This window comes from Ceratotherium simum, chromosome 21, assembly GCF_057802395.1.
Source record: "Ceratotherium simum simum isolate JZ-2026a chromosome 21, ASM5780239v1, whole genome shotgun sequence".
Taxonomy (NCBI): domain Eukaryota; kingdom Metazoa; phylum Chordata; class Mammalia; order Perissodactyla; family Rhinocerotidae; genus Ceratotherium; species Ceratotherium simum.
This window is the reverse complement of record NC_141920.1, coordinates 29,576,572-29,602,971: the sequence shown is the minus strand read 5'-3', so window position 1 is coordinate 29,602,971 and position 26,400 is coordinate 29,576,572. Positions and strand designations below refer to the sequence as shown.

Genomic DNA, 26,400 nt, shown 5'->3' with positions numbered 1-26,400 from the left:
GCTCCTCAGGCCTCCATGATGCCCGTCCCTGCCTCCCGGCCCCACCTCCCTCCTCCTTGCCTGCTGCTGACTCTACTGCTGGGACTCACAGGTGAGCATTCCTTGGGGTAGAATCCCCTCCCTCTGTCTAGGGAACTTTAGGGCCTTCAGGTAAACACAGGCGCACCACCCAGAGCTACCACAGAAGGCCCAGGACCGGGCGTTATCTGAGAGCATGAAATCAGGTGTATGAGCATTTTCTCTGTGGATCCATCACCTGCAGCTGGTTACCAGAGGCGTCAAAACAGATGATGCTTCCAACAGCAACAAGGACAATTTTGTGTATATTAACTCGTCTAATCCTCATAGCAACACTGTGTGATTGCTATGGCCATTATCCCCAATTTACAGATGGGGAAACTGAGGCAGAGAGAGTAACTTGCCCAGTGTCACCCACCTAAGGCAGTGGAGCAGCCAGGATTCAATTCTAGGCCTATCAGCCCCAGAGTTCATTCCTTTAACCATGTTATGCTGCTCGGCTTCTCAGTGGAGGCTGATTGCAGAAAAATCAGAAAGTATAGAGAAGCAAACAGAAGAATAATCATCAGCATCATGTCATTTAGAGATCACCAGAGTTCCAATTCTGTGTGCACTGGCAAACTTTTGTTAGTGATGTGTTGGGTGGTTCCTTGTGCCAGTTTTTTTACCGAGTTCTTAATATGTGTTATAATTTCATTTAATTCACAAAACAACCCTTTATACTAGCATTGAGCCACAATTTTATATCTATTTGTGAATGCCTGTATTGTGTGTGTGTGTGTGTGTGTGTGTGTGGGTCTATGTGTATAAGTGGGTGTGAGGAATTGTACACACACACATGGGATTTTTTTAAAAGGCTTTCCTTATAGTTTTCTTCAAATCATTTTCAGTCTACGTGAAATGCACCTTGAACAGACGTTTAACTTTCTCTGTCTCTCAGCCAACATCCTTCCCTTCTGCTTCTCTAAATTTACTCCTTATTGCCCCTCCAAATGCTTTTGAGAAGCAAACTTCTCTCTTCCATGCGTTACTACATTGGAGTCCTCCTTCCATGCTGGATAGAGGTGAGGTGGAGAGAAGGGGATAAAAGATACAGAGACTCCTGCCTATCTGATCTGTATCTATAATTATATCCATATCTGTATCTATATCCATATCTGTATCCATATCCACATCTACATCCTGTAACGTCAGCTGAAGCCTCCATGCCCCAGGACTCTAATGAGTGATAACTTTAACTCCTGAACACTCCCATGTCCAGACACTGTTGGAAATGCCTATGGCTGTTATGTCATGAGATCACTATATCCAAGGTAGATACTCTTGTCCCCTCTACGTTACAGAAGAGAAGACGGAAGCACAGAGAGGTTCAGGGTCACTCAGTGGTAATTGTAGAGCTATGATTTGAACTCAGGCAGTTGATTCTAGAGCTCATGGGTTTAACCATTACCTCACCTCCATCTCATGAGATTTCTGCAGCTTCTGCAACTGGGTGTGAGGAAGGATGAGTGTGGGGAAGAGAGTTTGTGGTCTTCTTCTCCTGGGTTCTTCTGCTTCCTGAGTATATGCAATTTGCTTTTGTTTTGCACCAAGTCATCTACTTGGCGAAACTCAGTTTCTGACGGAATTTCCATAGAGATTAACCACTTAAAATAGACTTCAGGGTCTCTGGGAGGTGTCACACTGGGCCATTCATGCATCATACAAATATTAATTGGATACCTACTCTGTGCCAGGAGCTGATATAGGAACTTGTGGGTACATTGGTGAATAAAAGAGACAAAGTAGTTGTCCTCATGGAACTTATATCTTAGTGGGGAAATGACAATAACAATAGACATAATAAATGAGTAAATAATGTAGTGTACTAGAAAGTGATGTGTTAAAGAAGAAAGTAAAGTATAGCTGGATAACAGAATTGGGATGCTCTGTAGGGTGGGATGTATTTTAAACAGGTAGTCTGGGTGGGCATCACTGTGAAGGGGAAATTTAAGCAAAAAGAAAAAGAATGTGCAGAGGTGAGACACATGATGATCTGGAGGAAGAGCCTTCTTGAAAGGGAACAGCATGTGCAAAGGCCCTGAGGGCAGAATCTCCCTGCTGTGTTCACGGATTTGGGCTTTTGCTCTGAGTGACATGGCTGTCATTGCAAGGTTTTGAAGAGAGAACTGACATGAGTTGTAAGTTATCCTAGCATTTGGTTGAGAATAGACTACAACAGGACTTAGACAGAAGCAACTACAGAAGGTAAGAGGTCATTGCCTTCATGCAAACAAGAAGTGGCTTGCCTGGAGGTCTCACACTCCCTGATTTCAAAATATACTACAAAGCTATAGTAACCAAAACAGCATAGTACTGGCACAAAAAACAGACACACAGATCAATGGAATAGAATCGAAAGCCCAGAAATAAACCCACACATCTAGGACAGCTAATCTTCGACAAAGGAGCCAAGAACATACAATGGAGAAAAGAAAGTCTCTTCAACAAATGGTGTTGGGAAAACTGGACAGCCACGTGCAAAAAAACGAAAGTAGACCCTTACCTTCCACCATACACAAAAATTAACTCAAAATGGAAAGACCTGAATGTAAGACCTGAAACTATGAAACTTCTAGAAGAAAACATAGGCAGTACGCTCTTCGACATCAGTCTTAGCAACATCTTTTCAAGCACCATGTCTGACCAAGCAAGAGAAACAATAGAAAAAATAAACAAATGGGACTACGTCAAACTAAAAAGCTTCTGCACAGCAAAGGAAACCCTCAACAAAACGAAAAGACAACCTAACAATTGGGAGAAGATATTTGCAAACCATACATCTGACAAGGGGTTAATCTCCAAAATATATAAAGAACTGATGCATCTCAACAACAAAAAAACTACCAACCCAATTAAAAAATGGGCAAAAGACCTGAACAGACATTTCTCCAAAGAAGATATACAGATGGCCAACAGACACATGAAAAGATGTGGGAACTATCAGGGAAATGCAAATCAAAACTACACTGAGACATCACCTCACGCCCATCAGAATGGCTATAATTAACAAGACAGGAAACAAGATGTGTTGGAGAGGATGTGGAGACAAGGGAACTCGCATACACTGCTGGTGGGAGTGCAAACTGGTGCAGCCACTATGGAAAACAGTATGGAGATTCCTCAAAAAATTAAGGATAGAACTACCATATGATCCAGCTATTCTACTGCTGGGTATTTATCCAAAGAACTTGAAAACACCAATGCGTAAAGATACATGCACCCCTGTGTTCATTGCAGCGTTATTCACAATAGCCAAGACTTGGAAGCAACTTAAGTGCCCATAAAGGGACGAATGGATAAAGAAGATGTGGTATATATACACAATGGAATACTACTCAGCCATAAGAAACAATGAAATCCAGCCATTTGTGACAACATGGATGGACATTGAGGGTATAATGCAAAGTGAAATAAGTCAGAGGGAGAAGGTCAAATACCGTATGATTTCCTTCATTAAGTAGTAGATAATAACAACAACAAACAAACACATAGAGACAGAGATTGGATTGGTGGTTACCAGGGGGGAAGTGGGGAGGGAGGAGGGCGAAAGGGATAATTAGGCACATGTATGTGGTGATGGGCTGTAATTAGTATATGGGTGGTGCACATGATGTAATCTATGCAGAAATAGAAGTATAATAATGTACACCTGAAATTTATACAATGTTATAAACTAATGTTACTGCAATAAACAAAAAATTAAAAAAAAAAAAGAAGTGGCTTGCACCAGGACAGTAGCTGGTAGAGATGGGGAAAGAGGTCAGATTTTGGACCCATGCTGGAGTGGAGCCAACAGGATTTCCTGATGCATAGGATTGGGGTGGGAGAGACACAGACTCCAAGGGTTTGGGACCTGGGCATCTGGAAAAGTAATGGTGCCTCAGCTAAGATATGGAGGGCTGTGGAGGAAATTCAGGAGTTCACTTTGGGTCATGTTAACTGTGAGATGTTTATTTCCATCCAAGGAACATGGCTAGTGGGCAGTTGGACATACCAGTCCAGAGTTCTGGGGAAACGTTTCAGCCAGAGATGTAAATACGGGAATTATAGATACACAAATGGCAGAGTTCTTGCCATTGCATGGCTTCTTTTGACCCTCTGATCCCTCTTCTCTCCTCCCTCCTCTATTCTTGCCATTTGTCCCTCCAAGATTCATTCATATTTCTTCCCATTTTTGTCTTAGTAGTTCAGATTCCCTGCCCCCAATCTTCTTCTCTAGGTTTAAAACCCAAACCACCTGATGCTCTGGGCACACCAAAGGACCTGCCCTGTAGTAGCATGTGCTTCCTTAGGTGGCAGGTTTGGTTACAAACAGTGCTAAGTGGGTGGGTTTCACCAGCTCACACTCTGCAAAGGTGAACACAAATTTTCTCCCTGAGGAGTAGCTAAGGAATAGAAAAGAACACAGGATTTATTTGTGGTGCCACAACAGCCTGCTCCTCTGATTTATATCCCTGCCACCAGAACCCAAGCCTGTTTTTTAGGACACTTCAAACAAGAAGGAATGCTTTTATATTTTTCTACGTGTCCAGAAACTGGCTAGTTATTGAGGCAGTGAAATGGAACAGGAAAATCTCACCTCTGCAGTTCAGTGATTGGCCCAAAGGTGACTCCTGTCCCTTCAACTCATAACTCACTGTCCAAACACAGTCAACCACCCACAATTCTTTTCAAAACACAAGTTTGATGTCTGATGTTTCCTTATTTGCTCCCATGGCTCTAGATCCCCACTCAAGTGCAGGTTTCTCAAATCTATCAGCCTTTAGGACCACACATTTTATTTTTTTTCCTTGAGCCATTTAGTCCAATTCAAAAGCTCTACATAGACTATCACCTTGTGTTAGTACATTTTTGTGTGTGTGTGAGGAAGATCAGCCCTGTGCTAACATCTGCCAATCATCCTCTTTTGTTGCTGAGGAAGACTGGCCCTGTGCTAACATCCATGCCCATCTTCCTCCACTTTATATGGGACGCCGCCACAGCATGGCTTGCCAAGCGGTGTGTCGGTGCGCGCCCGGGATCCGAACAGGCGAACCCCGGGCCACCGCAGTGGAGTGCGCGCACTTAACTGCTTGCACCACCGGGCCGGCCCCCAGTACATATTTTTGATTGGAGTAAAATACACATAACATGAAATCTACCATTTTAACCATTTTTAAGGATACAATTCAGTGGCACAACGTACACTCACAATGTTGTGAAACAGTCACTATACATTTCCAGAACTTTTTCAACATCCTAAGCAGAAACTCTGTTCCCGTTAAAGAGTAAGTCCCCTTTCTTCCCTCCCCGCCCCCAGCCCCTGATAACCTCTGTTCTACTTTTTATATCTATGCAATTCCTTGTTCTAGGTATTTTATACAAGTGGAATCATATATTTGTCCTCTTCTATCTGGCTTATTTCACTTAGCATAATATTCTCAAGGTCCATCCATGTTATAGGACATATCAAAATGTCATTGCTTTTTAAGGCTGAATAACTTTCCTTAACACACATACCACATTTTGTTTATCTATTCATCTCTTCATGGAATTTTGGGTTGTTTCTACTACCTTTGGCTATTGTGAATAATGATGCTATGGACATTGATGTACACGTGTCTGAGTCTCAGCTTTTGATATATTGGGGTATATACCTAAGGGTGGAATTGTTGTGTCCATATGGTAAATTCTATATGAAACTTTTTAAGAAATCGCCACTGGTTTCCACAGGTGCTGCCCCATTTTATATTCCTACCAGCAAGGCACAAGTGTTTCAATTTCTCCACATCTTTGCCAACACTTATTTTCTGTTTTTTATTTTGTTTTTGATAAAAGCCATCCCAAGAGATGTGAAGGAACATCTCATAGTGGTTTTGATTTGCATTTTTCTAATGACTAGTGATGTTGAGCATCTTTTCTTGTGCTTACTGACCATTTGTACATCTTTTTTGGAGAAATGTCTATTCAAGTCCTTTGTCCATTTTTTAATTCATTGTCTATCTTTTTGTTGTTGAATTGTAGGAGTTCTTTATATATTCTGGATATTAATCCCTTATGAGATATATGCTTTGCAAATATTTTCTCCCAGTCTGTGAGTCCTTTATTCACTGTCTTGATAGTGTCCTCTGCACACAAAAGTTTTTAATTTTGATGAAATCCAATTTGCATATTTTTTTCTCTTGCTGTCTATGCTTCTGGTGTCATATCCAAGAAATCATTGCCAAATCCAATGTCATGAAGAGTTTTACTATGGTTTTTTCTCAGAATTTTATAGTTTTAGCTCTTATATGTAGTCTTTTATCCATTTTGAGTTCATTTGTGTATATGGTGTAAAGTTCTAACTTCATTCTTTTGAATGTGGATATGCAGTTTTCCCAGCATCATTTGTTGAAAAGACCGTCCTTTCCCCATTGAATGGTCTTGGTACCCTTGCTGAAAATCACTTGATCATATTTAAGGGTTTATTTCTAGGCTCTCTATTCTATTCCATTGGTTTAGATATCTGTTCTAATGTCAGTACCACACTACATAGATTACTGTAGCTTTGTAGTAAGTTTTTAAATCAGGAAGTGTGAGTCCTCAAACTATGTTCTTCTTTTTCAAGATTGTTTGGTTATTTGGGGTCCCTTGAGATTTCATCTGAATTTCAGAATGGGCTTTTCTATTTCTCCAAAAAATATTCCTGCCATTGAGATTTTGACAGGGGTTGTATTGAACCTGTAGATAGTTTACGTAATATTCAACACTCATCTTAACAACATGATGTCTTCCAATCCATGAACATGGGATGTTTTTCCATTTATTTATGTCTCCTTTAATTTCTTTCAGCAATGTTTTCTACTTTTCAGTGTACAAGTCTTTCATCTCCACGGTTAAATTTTGATGCTATTGTAAACGGAATTGTTTGCTTGATTTCATTTTTGGATTGTTCATCACTAGTGCATAGAGGTGCAACTGATTTTTGTCTGTTGATTTTTCATCCTGCCAATTTGCTGAATTAATTTATTAGCTCCATTAGTTTGTGTATGTGTGTATAATCTTTAGAGTTGTTACGTATGAAATCATGTCATGTGCAAACAGAGATAGTTTTAGTTCTTCTTTTCCAATTTTAATGTCTTTTAAAATTTTTTCTTGCCTAATTTCTTTTTCTGGAACTGCCAGTATTGCGTTAAATAGAAGTGGTGAAAGTGGGCACCCTTGTCTTGTTTCTGATCTTATGGGAAAACCTTTCAGACTTTCTCCATCTAGTATGATGTTCGCTGTGGGTTTTTCATGTATGACTTTATCATTTTGTGTAAGTTTCCATCTATTTCTAGTTTATTGATTGTTTTTATCTGAAAAAATGTTGACATTTTTCAAATGCTTTTTCTATATCAAATAAGATCATTATGTGGGGTTTTTTTCCTCTTCATTCTATTAATATGGTACATTACATTGTTTGATTTTCATATGTTGAACCATCCTTGCATTCCAGGAATAAATCCCACTTGGTCATAGTGTACAATTTTTTCATATGCTGTTAAATTTGGTTTTCTAATATTTTGCTAAGGATTGCTGCATCAATTTTCATAAGAGATATTGGTCTGTAGTTTTTTGTTTGTTTGTTTTTAAAGATTTTATTTATTTATTTTCCCCCCCCAAAGGCCCCAGTAGATAGTTGTATGTCATAGCCGCACATCCTTCTAGTTGCTGTATGTGGGACATGGCCTCAGCATGGCCAGAGAAGCAGTGCATCGGTGCATGCCCGGGATCTGAACCCAGGCCGCCAGCAGCAGAGCGTGCACACCTAACCGCTAAGCCACGGGGCCAGCCCAGGTCTGTAGTTTTCTTAAGTGCATTTGTCTGCCTTTGGTATTAGGATAATGCTGGCCTATACATGAGTCTAGAACGACTCTGAATAAGATAGGAAGGCTTCTTTCCTCTTCAAATTTTTGGAAGAGTTTGAAGAGAGTTAGTGTTAGTTCTTCTTTAAATGTTTGGTAGAATTCACCAGTGAAGCCTAGTGGTCCTGGGCTTTTCTTTGTTGGGACATTTTTTATTATTGATTCAATCTCCTTCCTAGTTATAGTTCTATTCAGATTTTCTATTTCTTCATGATGCAGTCTGGGTAAGTCATGTGTTTCTAGGAATTTGTCCATTTTTTCTAGGTTATCCAATTCATTAGTGTACAGTTGTTCATAGTACTCTTTTATAATCTCTTTTATTTCTGTAAAATTTTAGTAGTATCCTTTAATTTCTGATTTTAGTTATTTGGGTCTTCTCTCTGTTTTTCTTAGTCAATTTAGCTAAAGGTTTGTCAATTTTGTTGATCTTTTTGAAGATCAACACTTGGTTTTGTTGATTTTCTCTGTTGTTTTTCTATTCACATTTTATTTATCTCTGCACTAATCTTTATCATTTCTTTCCTTCTGCTAGCTTTGGATTTTGTAATTATTTTGCAATTCTTTTTCTAATTTCTGAAGGTATAGTTAAGTTATTGATTTATGATCTTTCCTCTTTCTAAATGTATGCATTTACAGCTGTACATTTCCCTCTAGCCCTGCTTTCACTGCATCTCATAACTTTTGGTATCCTGTGTTTTTGTTTTCACTTGCCTCATGGTATTTTCTAATTTCTCTTGTGATTTATTCTTTGACTTACTGGTTTTTTAAGAGTGTGTTGTTTGATTTCTATGTACTTATGAATATTCCATTTCTCCTCCTGTTATTGATTTCTAGTTTTATTTTTAGAACTGTTTCACCAGAGCACTGCTTGAATGGCCCTTCTTCCAGATTCCAATAAGTTGCCTTGTCCTTCACCTTGTGTGACAATGCCACATACTTAGGTTTATGTTATGGTAAATGGTTTCTGAAAGTTAGGAGAGATGCGTGTGGGAGACAGAACATTGGCCCCTCAAAGAGGCCCATGTCCTAATACCCAGAACCTGTCAATATTTTACTTTATCTCACAAAAGAGATTTTGCGGGGGTGATTAAGTTAAGACGTTTGATATGGGGAGATTATCATTGATTATCAAGGTGGGCCCAATGCAACCACCAGGGTCATTATAGGAAGGAGGCAGAAAAGTCAAAGATTGACAAGGACAAGTGACAATGGAAGCAAGAGCCTGGAGTAATAGGAGTAATAGAAGCAATAGGAGTAATAGGAAGTAACATGAGTAATAGGAACCATGGGAAAAGGAATGTGGGCAGCATCTAGAATTTGGAAGGCAAGGAAGAGAGCTTCCAGAAGAAATCCAGCTTGGCTGACACCTTGATTATATCCCTGTAACACCAGTTGTGGACTTCTGACCTCCATAATGATAAGTCAATAAATTTCTGTTGTTTTAAGAGACTAAATTTTGGGTAATTTGTTACAGCAGGATTAGGACACTAATAAAACATGATTATGCTGTGGAAAGTAATCCCAGGAACTTGAAACAATGTTTTACTTCTTATTTAATCTACATGTTCATTGTGTGTTGGGAGCTCTGCCATCACTGCCACTCAAGTATCCAGGATGATGGAGCAGACCCATCATGAGCATGTGGAAGAGGGAAATGGAAGAGGGAAGTTGATCCATAGAGGTTCTTGCAGTCAAATGTGTATCCCACAATATTCCTTCATCACTTCTACTGCAACCTATTGGTCTCAAAAACTTTCATGATCCCACCCAATGCAGAGGTCCAGAAGTGCAACACTCCATGACGCTGGAAATTGGACATCCAGAAATATTTGGTGAAGCATGACATCCAGAGAGGGCTCACTCACACTCACTCTTTGCCATATCACTTAACCTCTCTGCGCCTCAGTTCCTCATTTGTGATACGGTCTCACATTACAGGCTGGTTGTGAGGGTTACACATAATGATACATGCCATGTGCTGAGCTCAAGGCCTGCTCATGGTGTGCACTCAGTCAGTGAAAGCTGCTGTTGATAAACACTTGAGAAAAAGTATACAGGATCACATAAGGATGAATAAACAATGGGCTTGTTTTTCTCCAGGAGTGGCAAGTGAGGAAGAGCTGCAGGTGATTCAGCCTGAGAAGTCAGTGTCAGTTGCAGCTGGAGAGACAGCCACTCTGCGCTGCACCCTGACCTCCATCCTCCCTGTGGGGACTGTCCAGTGGTTCAGGAGGACAGGGCCAGGCCGGGAGTTAATCTACAGTTTCAGAGGAGGCCACTTCCCCCGAGTAAAAAATGTTTCAGACACTACGAAGAGAAACAACACGGACTTTTCCATCCGCATCAGTACCGTTACCCCAGCAGACACTGGTATCTACTACTGTGTGAAGTTCCAGAAAGGGAGCCCTGATGATGTTGAGGTTAAGTCTGGACCAGGCACCCAGCTCACCGTGAGTGGTGAGTACAGTGTGGGCCTCCTTTGTCCTGTGGTGTGTGACAACAAGTTAATAATAACGCCCTCCATTCTTTGAGCAACAGCAAGAATCAGGTGTGGCAGTGGGTGCTTATGTTCATGATCTGATTTCACCTATTTCCACAGATCAGGGAAGTTGAGGCCTGGAGAGGTCGTACTAGTTGCTCAAGGCCCCACTGCTGGTAAATGGGGGGAAAAGTCTGGAATACCCATCTGCCTGGCTCCATAGCCCTTGCTTTTTCCATCCCATCCAGCCCTTCGGTTCCAGGGATGAGGGAACTGAAAGTCTGAGTGACTCACCCAGTCAGAAGGCCAGACCTCGCCCCTGCCCCCAGAGAGTGCCCCTCAATGTGGCCAAGTCTTCCTTTAATCAGCACTTAATGGGCACCTACTGTGTGCCAGGCACTGCTCTGGGTGCTGTGGAAGCAGCAGTGGACACAGCAGGCAAAGACTCTTCTCCCAGGAGGGTCATGTCCTCTTCCCTTCCTGTGAGGAGAAATCCAGGCAGGGCAGGGAGGGGAGAACATGTGTTTCTTCATTTCATCCTCAGAAACATCACACTGAGAGGAATCCCTAAGAGGCCCAGACTCTGTTCACTCTGACAGCCTGGCTGGAGGAGACACACAGGTTGGGTGTTTGCTGTGTGTCCAGAACCCCCTTGAGTGATTCAGGGATCAACTCACACAGTCACTGAAGGCACTGGGCAGAGCTAGGTCATCTCAGAATGTCCCTCACCCAGCAAAGAGGTTCCCCATGTGGGTGACTTAGGGGTTTCCTGTTGAGGCAGCAAGGATGGTAATTTAGGGTTTTCTGCCAGAGGGCCAGGATCCTGAAACCTAGAATGTCTGCACAGGAAGGACCTTTAGACCCATCTAGCCCAAACCCCCACGTACAGATGGGGAGCCTGTGGCCAACCGGTAATGGGTGACTTGCCCACGGTCACATTTCCAATGAATGAGGGGATCTTTCCAGGACCAAAACTGATTCCAGCCAGACTACTTCCTGCCCAGCATGGTCACTATTTCCATCAAAGAGCCTGGTGCATGGTAGGCATAACTAAAAACTCCTTACACCAAACCGTTGAACAGGGATCAAGACTTCTCCCTGTCTTTGGCTTCATAAAAGATCAGAAGTCCCTTCATTCTGACCCTTAGGCCCAAGGTCATTGGGAAACCTCTCTCAACCTTCAGCCACATCAACCCAAGTCAAGCATTCCATATCAGCACCCAGAGCTGCCCACTGTTTCAACAGCTGCATAACACTCCATTGTATGGAGATAGCACATTCATTTTACAGTCCTCTGTCCATGGATATAAGTTGTTCCTGACCTTGGCCTATTAAAACAGCACTGCAGGTGATAACCATGTCCATGAACCACTCTACTCAAAAGAGAGAAGCCACTGGAGGTGGCATTGCTAGGTTAGAGGGTGTATTTTAATTCGTGTGGATATTGACAAAATTGCCTCCTAGACATGGTATCAATTAAGTCCCACAATCCCTGGACATAGGCAGAGCAGGTGGCTTTACCCTGATTTTGCAGATATGACTAAAATTCCCAATGGTGCCTCCATTGCATAAATAATCACAGCTAGTAAGTGGCTCCACCGCCACTCAGATCTGCCGCCTCCTAGTAGAGTGCTCACTCCTCTTCCCCAAGCTGCCTGCCCAGAGGATACACTGGATGAGAAAGGAGGGAGGCTGGAGGCGACAGGGAGACGTAGCATGCCAGATGCTGTATCTTCACCATGGCATTTACTCTTTTAAAAAAAATTATTTATTGAGGTCACATTGGTTTATAACATTATGTAAATTTCAGATGTACATCATTATATTTCAGCTTCTGTAGAGACTGCATCTTGTTTACCACCAAAAGGCTAGTTTCCATCCGTCACCATACATATGTGTCCCTTTACCCCTTTTACCCTCCTGCTACCTCATTCCCTTCTGGTAACTACCAATCTGTTCTCATTATCTATGTGTTTGTTTATCTTCTACATGTGAGTGAAATCATACAGTGTTTGTCTTTCTCTGTCTGACTTATTTTGCTTAGCATAATACTCTCAAGGTCCATCCATGTTGTCACAACTGGCACAATTTCATCTTTTTTATGGCTGAGTAGTATTCCATAGTGTATATATACCACATCTTCTTTATCCATTCATCTGTAGATGGGCACTTGGGTTGCTTCCAAGTCTTAGCTATTGTGAATAATGTTGCAGAGAACATAGGGTTCACATATCATTTTCAGATTAGTGTCTTCATGTTCTTTGGATAAATACCCAGAAGTGGAATGGCTGGATCATATGGTATATCTATTTTTAGTTTTTTGAGGAATGTCCATACTGTTTTCCATTGTGGCTAGACCAGTTTGCATTTCCACCAGCAGTGTGTGAGGGCTCCCTTTTCTCCACACCACACCCCCCAACACTTTTTATTTCTTGTCTTTTTATTATAGTCATTCTGATGGGTGTTAGGTGATATCTCAGTGTAGTTTTGATTTGCATTTCCCTAATAATTAGTGCTGTTGAACATCTTGTCATGTGCCTGTTGGCCATCTGTATGACTTCTTTGGAAAAACGTCTGTTCATATCCTCTGCCAATTTTGTGATCAGGTTGTTCTTTTTTTTGAGTTGTATAAGTTCTTTATATATTTTGGAAACGAACCCCTTATCAGATGTATGATTTGCAAATATTTTCTTCCAATTGGTGGGTTGTCTTTTCATTTTGTTCACAGTTTCCTTTGCCTTGCAGAAGCTTTTTAGTCTGATGTAGTCCCATTTGTTTATTTTTTCTTTTGTTTCCCTTGCCTAGGGAGACACGATATTCAAAAAGATACCGCTAAGACCAATATCAAAGAGCATACTGCCCATATTTTCTTCCAGGGGTGTTATAGTTTCAGGTGTTAGATTCAAGTCTTTAATCCATTTTGAGTTAATTTTTGAGTATGGTATAAGATAATGGTCTCCTTTCATTCTTTTGCATGTCGCTGTCCAATTTTCCCAACATCATTTATTGAAGGGACTTTTCTTCCTCCATTGAATGTTTTTGGCTCCTTTGGTGAAGATTAGCAGTCCATAGATGTGTGGTTTTATTTCTAGGCTCTCAGTTCTGTTCCATTGATCTGTTTGTCTGTTTTTCTGCCAGTACCACGCTGTTTTGCTTACTAAATAATTGAGGGAGTGTGATACCTCCAGCTTGTTCTTTTTTCTCAGGATTGCTTTGGCTGTTCGGGATCTTTTGCTGTTCCATGTAAATTTTAGGAGTCTTTTTTCTGTTTCCATGAAAAAATGTCATTGGAATTCTGATTTTAACTTACTTTTATAACCAGTGCTATAAGAGAGAGGCCATTTGTTGCCCTTTTACAGATGAGGACACTGAGGCTCAGAGAACTGACCTGACTGGTGAGCAGGCAGGAGAGCCAAGATTGAACTCCCACCAGCCTCACTCACAGGCCCTGCTCTGAAGCCCCCTGCTGTGGTTGTTAAAAGTGTGGAGAAAGCTCCAACCCTCTCCTCTAAAATCTTTTATGTTCTGTTCTTCAGCAATAAGCATTAAAAAAAAAGTCCTGTGGGGGAGGCGGGGCTACCCTACGACCCCATATCAGGCAGATACTGCAAGTGTCTCGTGATGTGCTGAACCTGTTCCTAAAACACAGGGCTCAGCCCACGTCACAGCACTCAGGAGTCTCCCCCATTGCTGTGACATTGTCCTTCACTGAGCAGCCTGCAGGAGCAGCTCTGGGAAGGGAGGTGTGGACAGGGCGGAGAGGGGCTGCTGCACTCCAGCAACACCGTGCAGTCCGACCCTGGCTCAGCAGACTGAGGATGAGGAGGGGGAGGCATTTCCCAGAGGTGCTGGGGCCCCGCGTGAGCAAGAGCTCATGTTCTAGACCAGCTGTCAGGAGCCCGTGTCCTCCCTTTATCGCTGCAGGGTCCCCAGGCCTGGGCACTCCAGAGGCGACTCCTCCAGTAATTGCTTGAAGTCAGGAATCCCAGAGGTAAGAGAGGGTGGTGGTCAGTGTGGGGTCAAGGAGGAGGACACTTGCTCTGTGATGGACATGAAAGCCCGGGGGCCACAGGAGGTTCCCCTGGGACACAGTGGAGGGAGGAAACAGTCCCTTCATTTCTCTCAGCCCCAGTTTGCCCATCTGTAAAATGGGGATAATCATGGACTCCTGTTAGGAGAGTTGAAAAGATCTGAGGTGCTCTCTCTAAATCACCCAGCACAGAGCATCACCCCAAATCCAGGTGTTAGTTCAATGTTGAGACCCAGTCCTCTTTGCTAGGCCTGTGTCCTCACCTGTAGAAGGTGGATGGTCGCACCAACCTCTGCAGGATGTGACGAGGAATATAAGAGCCTGGTGACTATTTTCTCTGGCAAACGTGGCTCCCCTGTGTTGCTGGGCCTGTGGGAACAGCTTTTTGGGGTGTGGGTACTTCAAACAGCAGGTGCCAGCGACAACTCTTTGGAGCCCAAGAAAATAAGCCCAAGTGGAGTGGCCAGAACACCCTCCCAGGAGCACCTGGGGCTGAGAGTGGCTTCCTGCCCCTTCTGCCCTAAGGATGGGCAGCCCAGACACCCCATTCAGAGCCGAGCTTCATTGCTGAGGAAACCTTCCCATCTTTAAACACGTGTGTCTAACAGGCTGGAATCCTCGCACTCACTCACTGCTCAGCCCCGAGCCCTCCCTGCCTCAGCTCACCAAGATGTCCCTGACAAAACCTGTCCTCCCTCCTTTCAGAATGTCAGCTTTCTGTAAAGAGCTGATCTGCCGGGAAACACCTGTGATCTCATGTGCGTTTTGAAAACCAATTCACCAAACTTGTTTCCTGAGGGGATTATCAGAAAAAGAGGGAAAGAATCATAATTTGGGGGGTTTTATTGCTTTTTTAAAATTGAGGTATAATTGACATATAACATTGTATTAGTTTCAGGTGCACAATATACTGATTTGATATTTGTACATATTGTGAAATAATCACCACAATAAGTCTAGTTAACATCCATCACCATACATAGTTACAAATTTTTTTCTTCTGTGATGAGAACTTTCAAGATCTACTCTCCTAGTGACTTTCAAATATACAATACAGTATTATTAACTATAGTCACCATGTAGTACATTACATCCCCAGGACTTATTTATTTTATAGCTAGAAGTTTATACCTTTGACCCTCTTCACCCATTTAATCTCCACCCCCTCAGCAATCACCAATCTGTTCTCTCTATCTATGAGCTTGATTTTGTTTTTAGATTCCACATATAAGTGAAATCCTATGATATTTGTCTTTCTCTGACTTATGTCACTTAGAATAATGGCCTCAAGGTCCATCCACCCAGAGGGAAAGGGAGGGTCCATCTATGTTGTTGAAAATGTCAAGATTTCATTCTTTTTTACAGCTGAATAATAATCCATCATACATATACACCACATTTTCTTTATACATTTATTCCTAGATGGACACTTAGGTTGATTCCATATCTTGGCTATTGTAAATAACACTGCAATGAACAGGGGGGTGCACATATCTTTTCGAGTTAGTGCTTTTGTTTTCTTCGGATGAATACCCAGCAGTGGAATAGCTGGATCATATGGTAGTTCTATTTTCAATTTTTTGAGGAATCTCCATACTGTTTTCCATAGTGATTGCACCCATTTATATTCCCACCAACAGTGCACAAGTGTTCTCTTCTCTCCACACCCTCGTCAACACTTTTTATCTCTTGTCTTTTTTATAGTAACCATTCTAACAGGTGTGATGTGATATCTTATTGTGGTTTCGATTTGCATTTCCCTGATGATTAGTGATGTTGAGCACCTTTTCATGTACCTGTTGGCCATGTGTATGTCTTCTTTGGAAAAATGTCTATTTAGACCTTATGCCCATTTTTTAATTGGATTCTTTGTTTTTTTGCTATTGAGTTTATATGTTTTGGATATTAACCCCTTATCAGATATATGATTTGCAAATATTTTCTTCCATTCAGTAGGTTGCCTTTTAAATTTGTTGATGGTTTCCTTTGCTGTGCAGAAGCTTTTTAGGTTGATGCAGTCCCATTTGTTTATTTTTGCTTTGATTGCCATTGCTTTAGTGTCAGATCCAAAAAATCATCTCCAAGATTGATGTCAAGGCACTTACTGCCTATGTTTTCTTCTAAGGGTTTTATAGTTTCAGGTCTTACATTCAAATCTTTAATTGATTTTGTTAATTTTTGTGTATGGTGTAGGATAGTGGTCCAGTTTCATTCTTTTCACATGCAGTTTTTGCAACACCATTTATTGGTGAGACTGTCCTTTCCCCATTGTATATTCTTGGTTCCTTTGTCATCTACTGCTTTTTTTCATTTGGGTTTTTCACAGCAGCTGAAGGGAGCAGGATTTGAGAACTTCTTAGTGTATCTGCTATACTTTTGTTTTGCCTAGTGAGTACATAGGTAGTTTCAGAACTAGATTTTGTAATAACAATCACGGGCGTTATTTATTAAGTACCTACCATATGCCAGGCTCTGTGTTTTACACACATCCTCACTCATCTACCAGGGTGGTGTTTTGTTTCACTTTTTATAGAAGCAGACACTAAGGCTCAAGATAATGCCAGAGATGCTAAAATTAATCAGTCATGTGTGCAGTGAGATGAGCTCTGCCCCTTACCTGCTGTGTGCCCTTGGTGAGCCTCGTTCCTCCCTGAACCTCACCCCATAAATGGGACCACACTGGAGCCTCCCTCACAGGGTAGGTGGGAGGATTAAGGAGCTGAGGGTCCCAGAGATCTCAGCCCAACATCAGGTCCCCAAGACGCTCTTGATAAATGGTGACTTGATAAATGGTCACAGCATCTCCTCCCTCTAGGGGAATTGGGGCTGCTGGCATTTTATGACTTATTCAAGTGACACCTCCTCACTCTGTCCTCAAAATGTTTGACAAGTTTTAGAAAACCAGTTAAATATTTACAAATGCAAATATTTGTAACATTTGCTGCCTGGTGAGTGATATAGAAGGTATTGTGTAATAATTAACAATTTGGAGACACCCTATAGGACACGTCCACAAGGAAAAACTGTCCTCACTTTTGATTCACTGGATTGTGTATGTTTTCAGGACACAGGAGGTGCCTGCTTCACAGGCCTGTGTCTGTGTCTCTTCTGATTTAATAATGATTAACAAATTAACCACCACTGGCTTTCTCGCCACTCAAGGATCTTTGTTTTCAATCCAAAACTGACCCAAGAGAACCCGGATTCAGAAAAACATCCTTTCACCTCCTCCCTTTCAAATTCAGGCATTGGCACAGATTAGACCCTACTGGAATATTTGTGGAAAGAAAGAAAACTATGGAATAAATTTATAAGTATCTGCAGTGAGAGCTCTGGATATAAATTAAGTCTGGATTAAAGATAGATCAGTGTTTGTTTATTATTGTGAAGTGTCTTCTATTTTATTCAAAACAAAAAATGCTTCCATTGCCTGATTTACCTCTCACTGCAACCCCGGGAAAGAGAAATGCCTGCTGCCCCATTTACAGATGAGGAACTGGCATGTGCCATGGCCACACCTCTTTTGGGCTGGCCAGCTTGGTTCCAGCTCTCCTGGCAGTCCCACTATGCCACTGCTCCCCTGCATTTGCTTCTGTAAACACTTTCTCTGATGTTGGTAAGGTTTCCAGGGGAGGCCAACTGGGAACAGTTAATACTGATGGGAGTGAGACCCATCAGACATTTTGTTCCTGTGCCCAGACTGGTGGGAAATCACCTGGCAGAGCAAAGAAGGTGGACGTTGAACTCAGTCCTGGAATTGCATGTCTGCCTGGCCCCTTACTCAGAGTTCACCTCTGGGAACCTGTGTATCCTCCTCTGCAAGTTGAGGATGATGACCTGCCCTCCCAGCACTATCAGAAGGAGTAAAAAATAATATATGTGGCTGATATCAGCATCATGGTGGAGTGAACTGTTCCCTTTGTCTCTTCCCCCTTAAGTAACAACTAAACAGACATTCAGTAACCAACAGAGGATTCCCACACAGCACAACGAGATGCCTGAGAGATCCATGCAGCTATACATCTGAAGGTGGGCGGAATGGATCCCCGGGAAGCAGTGGAACTAGGTGAGCGCACCTCTCCCCCTCCCCGGCAGCAGCGAGCCAGCTCAGAGAGCCTCACAGAGCAGCTGGGAGTGATTGAAAGAGGAGATGGGGGCAGCCTGGCATGCACATGAACACCTTCTGAGGGGTAGCTTGGTTTGTGGGAGTGCCCACCCTGCTGCAGCAGCTTTCCTGTGAGAATGCTCCCCACCAAGTGGTGGCAGCTCAGGCCCCGCGAAGGTGCCCTGCTCACTAAGCTCAGGGGCTCAGCCAAACCACCCACAAGCACAGACTCAGCCTGCACCTGCACAACACACCCACTGAGCACAGAGGCCCCAACCCCACAAGAGCAACCTGACAAGCAGGTGTGCCAGCCCATGCAAACACATGGCAGCAGTACCTACACAACTTCCAGCAGACAGGGAGGGATGAGAAACACAGCTCCTGCTCCCCCCTAGCGGTGGCAGGTGGAACTGGTGACCTGATATTACCACAAAGACACAGGCAAAGGATCAGTTTATCAAACACAATGAAAAACTACACTAATACTTCAGGGCAGAAAGAAAATGACAAGTCTCCAGAAACCAATCCTGAAGTCATGGAAATTTATAATCTAACGATGTAGAATTTAAAATAGTTGTCATAAAGAAACTCAACAAGTTATAAGAAAATTCAGAAAGAAGATCAACAGGCTCAGGAATAAAATTAATGAGCAGAAGGAACACTTCACCAAAGAGATTGAAGCCCTTAAAAAAACTATATAGGAATTCTGGATATGAAGAAAACAATTAATGAGATAAAAAATAATACAGAAACCATAAAAAATAGAACTGACATTATGGAGGACAGAATTAGGGAATTAGAAAACAAGAATATAGAAGTGCTTCAGGTGGAGGAGGAGAAAGAACTAAGATTTTTAAAAAATGAAGAAATTCTTTGAGAAATATCTGACTCAGTTAGGAAAAGCAACATAAGGATTATAGGTATTCCAGAGAGAGAAGACAGAGAGAAAGGAGTAGAGAGCTTGTTCAAAGAAATAATAGCTGAGAACTTCCCAAACTTGGGGAAGAAACTGGACTTACAAGTACACGAAGCCAACAGAACTCCTAAGAACAGCAATGCAAAAAGACCTTCTCCAAGGCATATAATAGTAAAACTGGAAAAAATCAATGATGAAGTAAAAATACTAAGGGCAGCAAGGCAGAAGAAAATAACCTACAAAGGAACCCCTATCAAGCTTTCAGTGGATTTCTCAGCAGAAACCCTACAGACTAGGAGAGAAAGGACTGATATATTTAAAACAACGAAAGACAAAAACTTTCAGCCAAGAATACTCTATCCATTGAAACTATCCTTCAGATATGATGAAGAAATGAAAGCTTTCCCAAATAAACAAAAGCTGAGGGAGTTCACCGACACTGGACCTCCCTTAGGAGAAATGATGAAAGAAGCCCTCATATCTAAAACCAAAAGGCAAAGGTTTACAGCTTTGAGCTAGGAGATAAATATATAGACAAAATCAGAAAATTGCAGCTCTCTATCAGAATAGGTTAGCAAACACTTAAAGATAACATAAAAGATAAAGGGGAAGAAAGCATCTATAATAACTAAAAACACTTCAATTTAGCCACAAAATCACAACACATCCAAAAAAAAATAACTTGTGACAACAATAACTCAGAAGGGGAAGAGGAGAGGGATGGAACCTGCTTAAGCTAATGGAGATAAGAGGCTATCAGAAAATGGACTATCTCATCTATGAGATCTTTTATATGAACCTAATGGTAACCACTAAAAAAATCAGAGCAGAGCCACAATTCATAAATAAAGAGAAAACTGAGAAAACCATCACAGAAAACCACCAAACTGAAATGGCAGTCAGAAATACAAGGGAAAAGAAACAACAGAAATATAGAATAACTGGAAAATAAGACGTAAAATGGCAGTATTAAGCCCTTATATATCAATAATCACTCTAAATGTTGTGGATTGAATTTTCCAATCTAAAGACACAGAGTGGCCGGATGGATTAAAAAACTAGACCCAACATTATGCTGCCTCCTGGAAAAACATCTCAGCTTTAAAGACAAACATAGGCTCGGAGTGAAGGGATGGGATACAATACTCTAAGCAAATGGCAAGCAAAAGAAAGCAGGTGTTGCCATACTTATATCAGACAAAGCAGACTTCAAGATAAAAAATACAATTAGAGACAAAAAGGGGCAGTATATAATGATAAAAGGGATATTCCACCAAGAGGACATCACACTTATGAATATATATATGCACCTAACACAGAAGCATCAAAGAATATAAAGCAACTATTAACAGACCTAAAGGGAGAAATTGACAGCAACACAATAATAGCAGGGGACCTCAACACCCCACTTACATAAATAGATAGATCATCCAGACAGAAAGTCAACAAGGAAATAGTGGACTTAAATAAAACGCTAGACCAGATCGATTTAATAGATATATATAAAACACTCGATCCCAAAACAGCAGAATACACATTCTTCTCAAGTGCACATGGAACATTCTCAAAGATAGACCATATGTTGGGAAACAAGGCAAGCCTCAATAAATTTAAGAAGATTGAAATTATATCAAGCATCTTTTCCAACCATAATGCTATGAAACTAGAAATCAACTACAAGGAAAAAGTTGGGAAAGTCACAAATATGTGGAGACTAAACAACATGCTACTGAACAACCATTGGATAAATGAAGAAATGAAAGGAGAAATCAAAAAATACCTGGACACAAATGAAAATGAAAATACAACATACCAACTCTTTATGGGATGCAGCAAAAGTGGTTCTAAGTGGGAAATTTATAGCAATACAGGCCCACCTCAACAAACAAGAAAAATCTCAAATAAGTAATTTTAAAACTACACCTAACAGAAGTAGAAAAAGAAGAAACAAAGCCCAAAGTCAGCAGAAGGAGGGAAATATTAAAAATAAGAGAAGAAATAAATAAAATAGAGACTAAAAAAATTAGAAAGGATCAATGAAACTAAGAGCTGGTTCTTTGAGAAGATAAACAAAATTGACAAACCCTTAGCCAGACTCACTAAGAAAAAAAGAGAGAAGGCTCAAACGAATAGAATTAGAAATGAAAGAGGAGAAATTACAATGAATACCACAGAAACACAAGAGATTATAAGAGAATACTATGAAAAACTATATGCCAACAAATTGGATAACCTAGAAGAAATGGAAAAATTCTTAGAATCATACAACCTCCCAAAACTGAATCAAGAAGAAACAAAGAATCTGAACAGACTGATCACTTTTAAGGAGATTGAAACAGTAATCAAAAACCTCCCAAAAAACAAAAGTCCAGGACCAGATGGCTTCTCTGGAGAATTCTACCAAACATTCAAAGAAGATTTAATATCTATCCTTCTCAAAGTATTCCACAAAATAGAAGAAGATGGAATGCTTCCTAACTCATTCTATGAGGCCAACATCACCCTGATACCAAAACCAGATAAGGACAACACAAAGAAGGAAAATTACACGCCAATATCACACACGAACATAGATGCAAAAATCCTCAACAAAATATTGGCAAACCGAATACAGTAATACATTAAAAGGATCATACACCATGACCAAGTGGGATTTATACCAGGGATGCAGACACGGTTCAATATCCACAGATCAATCAATGTGATACACCACATTAACAAAATGAGGAATAAAAATCAGATGATCGCCTCAATAGATGCAGAGAAAGCATTTGACAAGATCCAATATCCATTTATGACAAAAATTCTCAATAAAATGGATATGGAAGCAACGTACCTCAACAAATTAAGGCCATATGTGATGAACCCACAGCCAACATAATACTTAACATTGAAAAACTGAAAGCCACCTCTCTGAGAATGGGAACAAGGCAAGGGTGCCCACTTTCACCACTCCTATTCAGCATAGTACTCAAGGTTTTGGCCAGAGCAACTAGGCAAAAAAAATAAATAAAAGGTATCCAAATTGGAAAGGAAGAAGTGAAACTCTTGCTGTTTGCAGATGACATGATTCTATACGTAGAAAACCCTAAAGAATCCATCAGAAAACTATTAAATGATCAACTGTAGTAAAGTTGCAGGGTACAAAATCAACTTAGAAAACTCAGTTGCATTTCTATACACTAATAACGAACTAGCAGAAAGAGAAATCAAAAACATAACCCCATTCACAATTGCAACAAAAAGAATAAAATATCTAGGAATAAATTTAACCAAGGAGGTGAAAGACCTATACACTGAAAACTATAAGATATTATTGAAAGAAATTGAGGACAATATAAAGAAATGGAATGATATTCCATGCCCATGGATGGGAAGAATAAACATACTTAAAATGTCCATATTACCTACAGCAATCTACAGATTCAATGTAACCCCAATCAGAACCCCGACAACTTTATTCATGGAACTAGAGCAAAGAATCCTAAAATTTATATGAACAACAAAATACCCCAAATAGCCAAAGGAATCCTGAGAAAAAAGAACAAAGCTGAAGGGCATCACAATCCCTGACTTCTAAATACACTACAAAGCTATAGTAATCAAAACAGCATGGTTCTGGCACAAAAACAGACACACGGATCAATGGAACAGAATTGAAAGCCCAGAACCAAAACCACACATCTTTGAACAACTAATCTTTAACGAAGGAGCCAAGAACATTCAATGGAGAAAGGAAAGTTCCTTCAATAAATGGTTTTGGGAAAACTGGACAGCCACATGCAAAAGAATGAAAGTAGACCATTTTCTTATACCATACACAAAAATTAACTAAAAATGGATTAAAGACTTGAATGTAAGACCTGAAACCATAAAACTCCTAGAAGAAAATACAGGCAGTACGCTCTTTGACATCTGACTTAGCATCTTTTCAAATACCACATTTCCTCAGGCAAGGGAAACAAAATAAAAAATAAATAAATGGGGGGCCAGCCCTGCGGCTTAGCGGTTAAGTGCGTGCGCTCTGCTACTGGCGGCCTGGGTTCGGATCCCGGGCGCGCACCAATGCATCGCTTCTCTGGCCATGCTGAGGCTGCATCCCACATACAGCAACTAGAAGGATGTGTAACTATGACATACAACTATCTACTGGGGCTTTGGGGAAAAAAAGGAGGAGGATTGGCAATAGACGTTAGCTCAGAGCCAGTCTTCCTCAGCAAAAAGAGGAAGATTAGCATGGATGTTAGCTCAGGGCTGATCTTCCTCACAAAAAAAAATAATAAATAAACAAATGGGACTACATCAGACTACAAGGCTTCTGCAAGGCAAAGGAAAACATGAACAAAACAAAAAGACAACCCACCAAGTGGGAGAAAATATTTGCAAATCATATATCTGATAAGGAGTTAGTTTCCAAAATACATAAAGAACCTATCATACAACTCAAAACAAAAAAGAACAACCTGATCCAAAAATTGGCAGAGGTTATAAACAGACATTTTTCCAAAGAAGATATACAGCTGGCCAACAAGCACATGAAAAGATGTTCAACATCACTAATTATTAGGAAAATGCAAATCAAAACTACAATGAGAAATCGCCTCACACCCATCATAATGGATACTATTAAAAAGATGAGAAATAGCAAGTGTTGGAGAGGATGTGGAGAAAAGTGAACTCTCATACACTGCTGGTGGGAATGCAGACTGGTGCAGCCACTATGGAAAACAGTACGGAGATTTCTCATAAAATTGAGAATAGAATTACCATACAATCCAGCTATCCCACTACTGGGTATTTATCCAAAGAACATGAAATCAACAATTTAAAGAGATTTATGCACTCCAATGTTCATTGCAGCACTATTCACATTAGCCAAGACATGGAAACAACCCAAGTACCCATCAAGTGATGAATGGCTAAAGAAGATGTGGTATATATACAGTGGAATACTACTCAGCCATAAAAAAGACAAAATTGTCCCATTTGCAAAACATGGATGGACCTTGAGGGTATTATGTTAAGCGAGATAAGCCAGACAGAGAAAGTCAGAAACCATATAATTTCACTCATACGTGGAAGATAAAGAAACTCATGGATAAAGAGAACAGATTAATGGTTACCAGAGGGGAGAGGGGTGAGGGGTGAGCGGAAGGGGTAAAGGGGCACATGTGTATGGTGATGGATAAAAATTAGACTGTTGGTGGTGGGCACGATGCAGTCTATACAGAAACTGATATATGATAATGTATACCTGAAATTACATGATGTTGTAAACCAATATGACCTCAATAAAATAATTTAAAAAATAAATAAATACTATATGTGAAGGTTCTTAACAGCGTCACACACTTATGGTCAGTGATATAATCACAGTCATGTTTATTGTTTATAAATGCTCCTTTTGTAGCCAAACCCTCTCCCCCCGTGGTATCGGGCCCCACGGCGAGGGCCCCACCTGAGCAGACAGTGAGATTCACCTGCGAGTCCCACGGCTTCTCCCCCAGAAACATCACCCTGAAGTGGTTCAAAAATGGGAATGAGCTCCCAGCCTCCCAGACCAACGTGGACCCAGAGGGAGACGGCGTTTCCTACAGCGTCTCCAGCACAGCCAAGGTGGTGCTGGCCCTGGGGGATGTTCGCTCCCAGGTCATCTGTGAGGTGGCCCATGTCACCCTGCAAGGGGCCCCTCCTCTTCGTGGGATGGCCAACTTGTCTGAGACCCTCCGAGGTAGATGCCCCTCACCCCAGCCCAAGCCCACACCTGCCCCCAAGCCCCCAAGCCCGCTCCTCCCCCTGCTGTTTGCTCCAGGCCTGGATTTCCTGGAATCTAGTTCCTGACTGTCCTTCCCAATCACCAGGCACCTGGATGTGCTGGTCACTCACCTGTTCTAATGGCAGCTGCCACGTGAACACCTGCCATGTGCCGAGCTCTGTGCTAGGTCGTGTCGTCCACTTTACCAATAGCAGCTCCAACTACTGAGCACCTACTCTAAGCCCAGCCCCTACCTGCTTGGTGATTTCATTTAGTTTGCTACAGTTATTATGCTCCCACTGTATGCCAGGGGCTGTGCTTGTTGATTTCACTCATTATGACCCTAATAGGAGCTACCAGTCCCTGAGCACCTACTGTGTGCCTGGCACTGTTTTGTGATCTCATTCATATGCAAAGAGCACCCTCAGTGTTTGAGCGCAGGCTGCAAGCCTAGCACTGTCCTGGGTAATTCCCATCTGTGGTGCTGGGAGCTAAGGTATGGAGCCCTCCTCTGTGATCTGTCTGTTCCATAAGGTCAGAGCTTCTGCCCTGTGCTGTTTCAGTTCTCCCACCTTGGAGGTTTCCCAACACCCCACGGCAGGGAACCTGGTGAACGTCACCTGCCAGGTGAACAAGTTCTACCCCCAGCACCTAAAGCTGACCTGGTTGGAGAACGGAAACGTGTCCCGAACAGAAACGGCCTCAACACTCATAGAGAACAAGGATGGGACCTTTAACTGGATGAGCTGGCTCCTGGTGAACTCATCTGCCCACAGAGAGGATGTGATGCTCACCTGCCAGGTGGAGCATGACAGGCAGCAGGCAGTCACCAAACAGCATACCGTGGAGGCCTCTGCCCACCAGAAGGAGCAGGACACAGGTGGAACCCCTGGTGAGGCCTCCACTCCAACTGACCTGGCTCCTTTTAAATTTTATCTTTTTGTAAACGTTAAAAGTAGTAATTCATGGTTACTGTAGAATAATCTCAAAGTTTATAAATATAAAGCAGATCATGGAAGTGAACTCCCCTCTCCCAAATCCCACACCCAAGACACCAAGTGTCCACGTCTCTGCCTGCTGGAAGAGAAGAGATAGGAAAGGGAAGACAGGGGCTGGCCTAGTGGCTTAGTGGTTAAGTGCACGTGCTCCGCTACTGGCGGCCCGGGTTCAGATCCCAGGCGCGCACCGAT

General features: G+C 41.7%; 1 protein-coding gene across 1 annotated transcript; it reads left to right on the top strand.

Moving 5' to 3' along the window:
- LOC106800046 (signal-regulatory protein beta-1-like) lies at positions 1-26,188 on the top strand. The gene is made up of 4 exons (XM_014790134.2): positions 1-91; positions 10,026-10,382; positions 24,866-25,186; positions 25,752-26,188. The coding sequence occupies exons 1-4, from the start codon at positions 16-18 to the stop codon at positions 26,186-26,188; spliced, it is 1,191 nt and encodes a 396-aa protein (XP_014645620.2). The 5' UTR covers positions 1-15.
- The last annotated feature ends 212 nt before the right edge of the window (positions 26,189-26,400 follow it).

Coding starts and splice junctions, on each gene's coding strand:
- LOC106800046 (XM_014790134.2), top strand. CDS start 16: ATGATGCCCGTCCCTGCCTCCCGGCCCCACCTCCCTCCTCCTTGCCTG. Junction 10,383..24,865: donor CACCCAGCTCACCGTGAGTG/GTGAGTACAGTG, acceptor CTCCTTTTGTAG/CCAAACCCTCTCCCCCCGTG. Junction 25,187..25,751: donor CTTGTCTGAGACCCTCCGAG/GTAGATGCCCCT, acceptor ATAAGGTCAGAG/CTTCTGCCCTGTGCTGTTTC.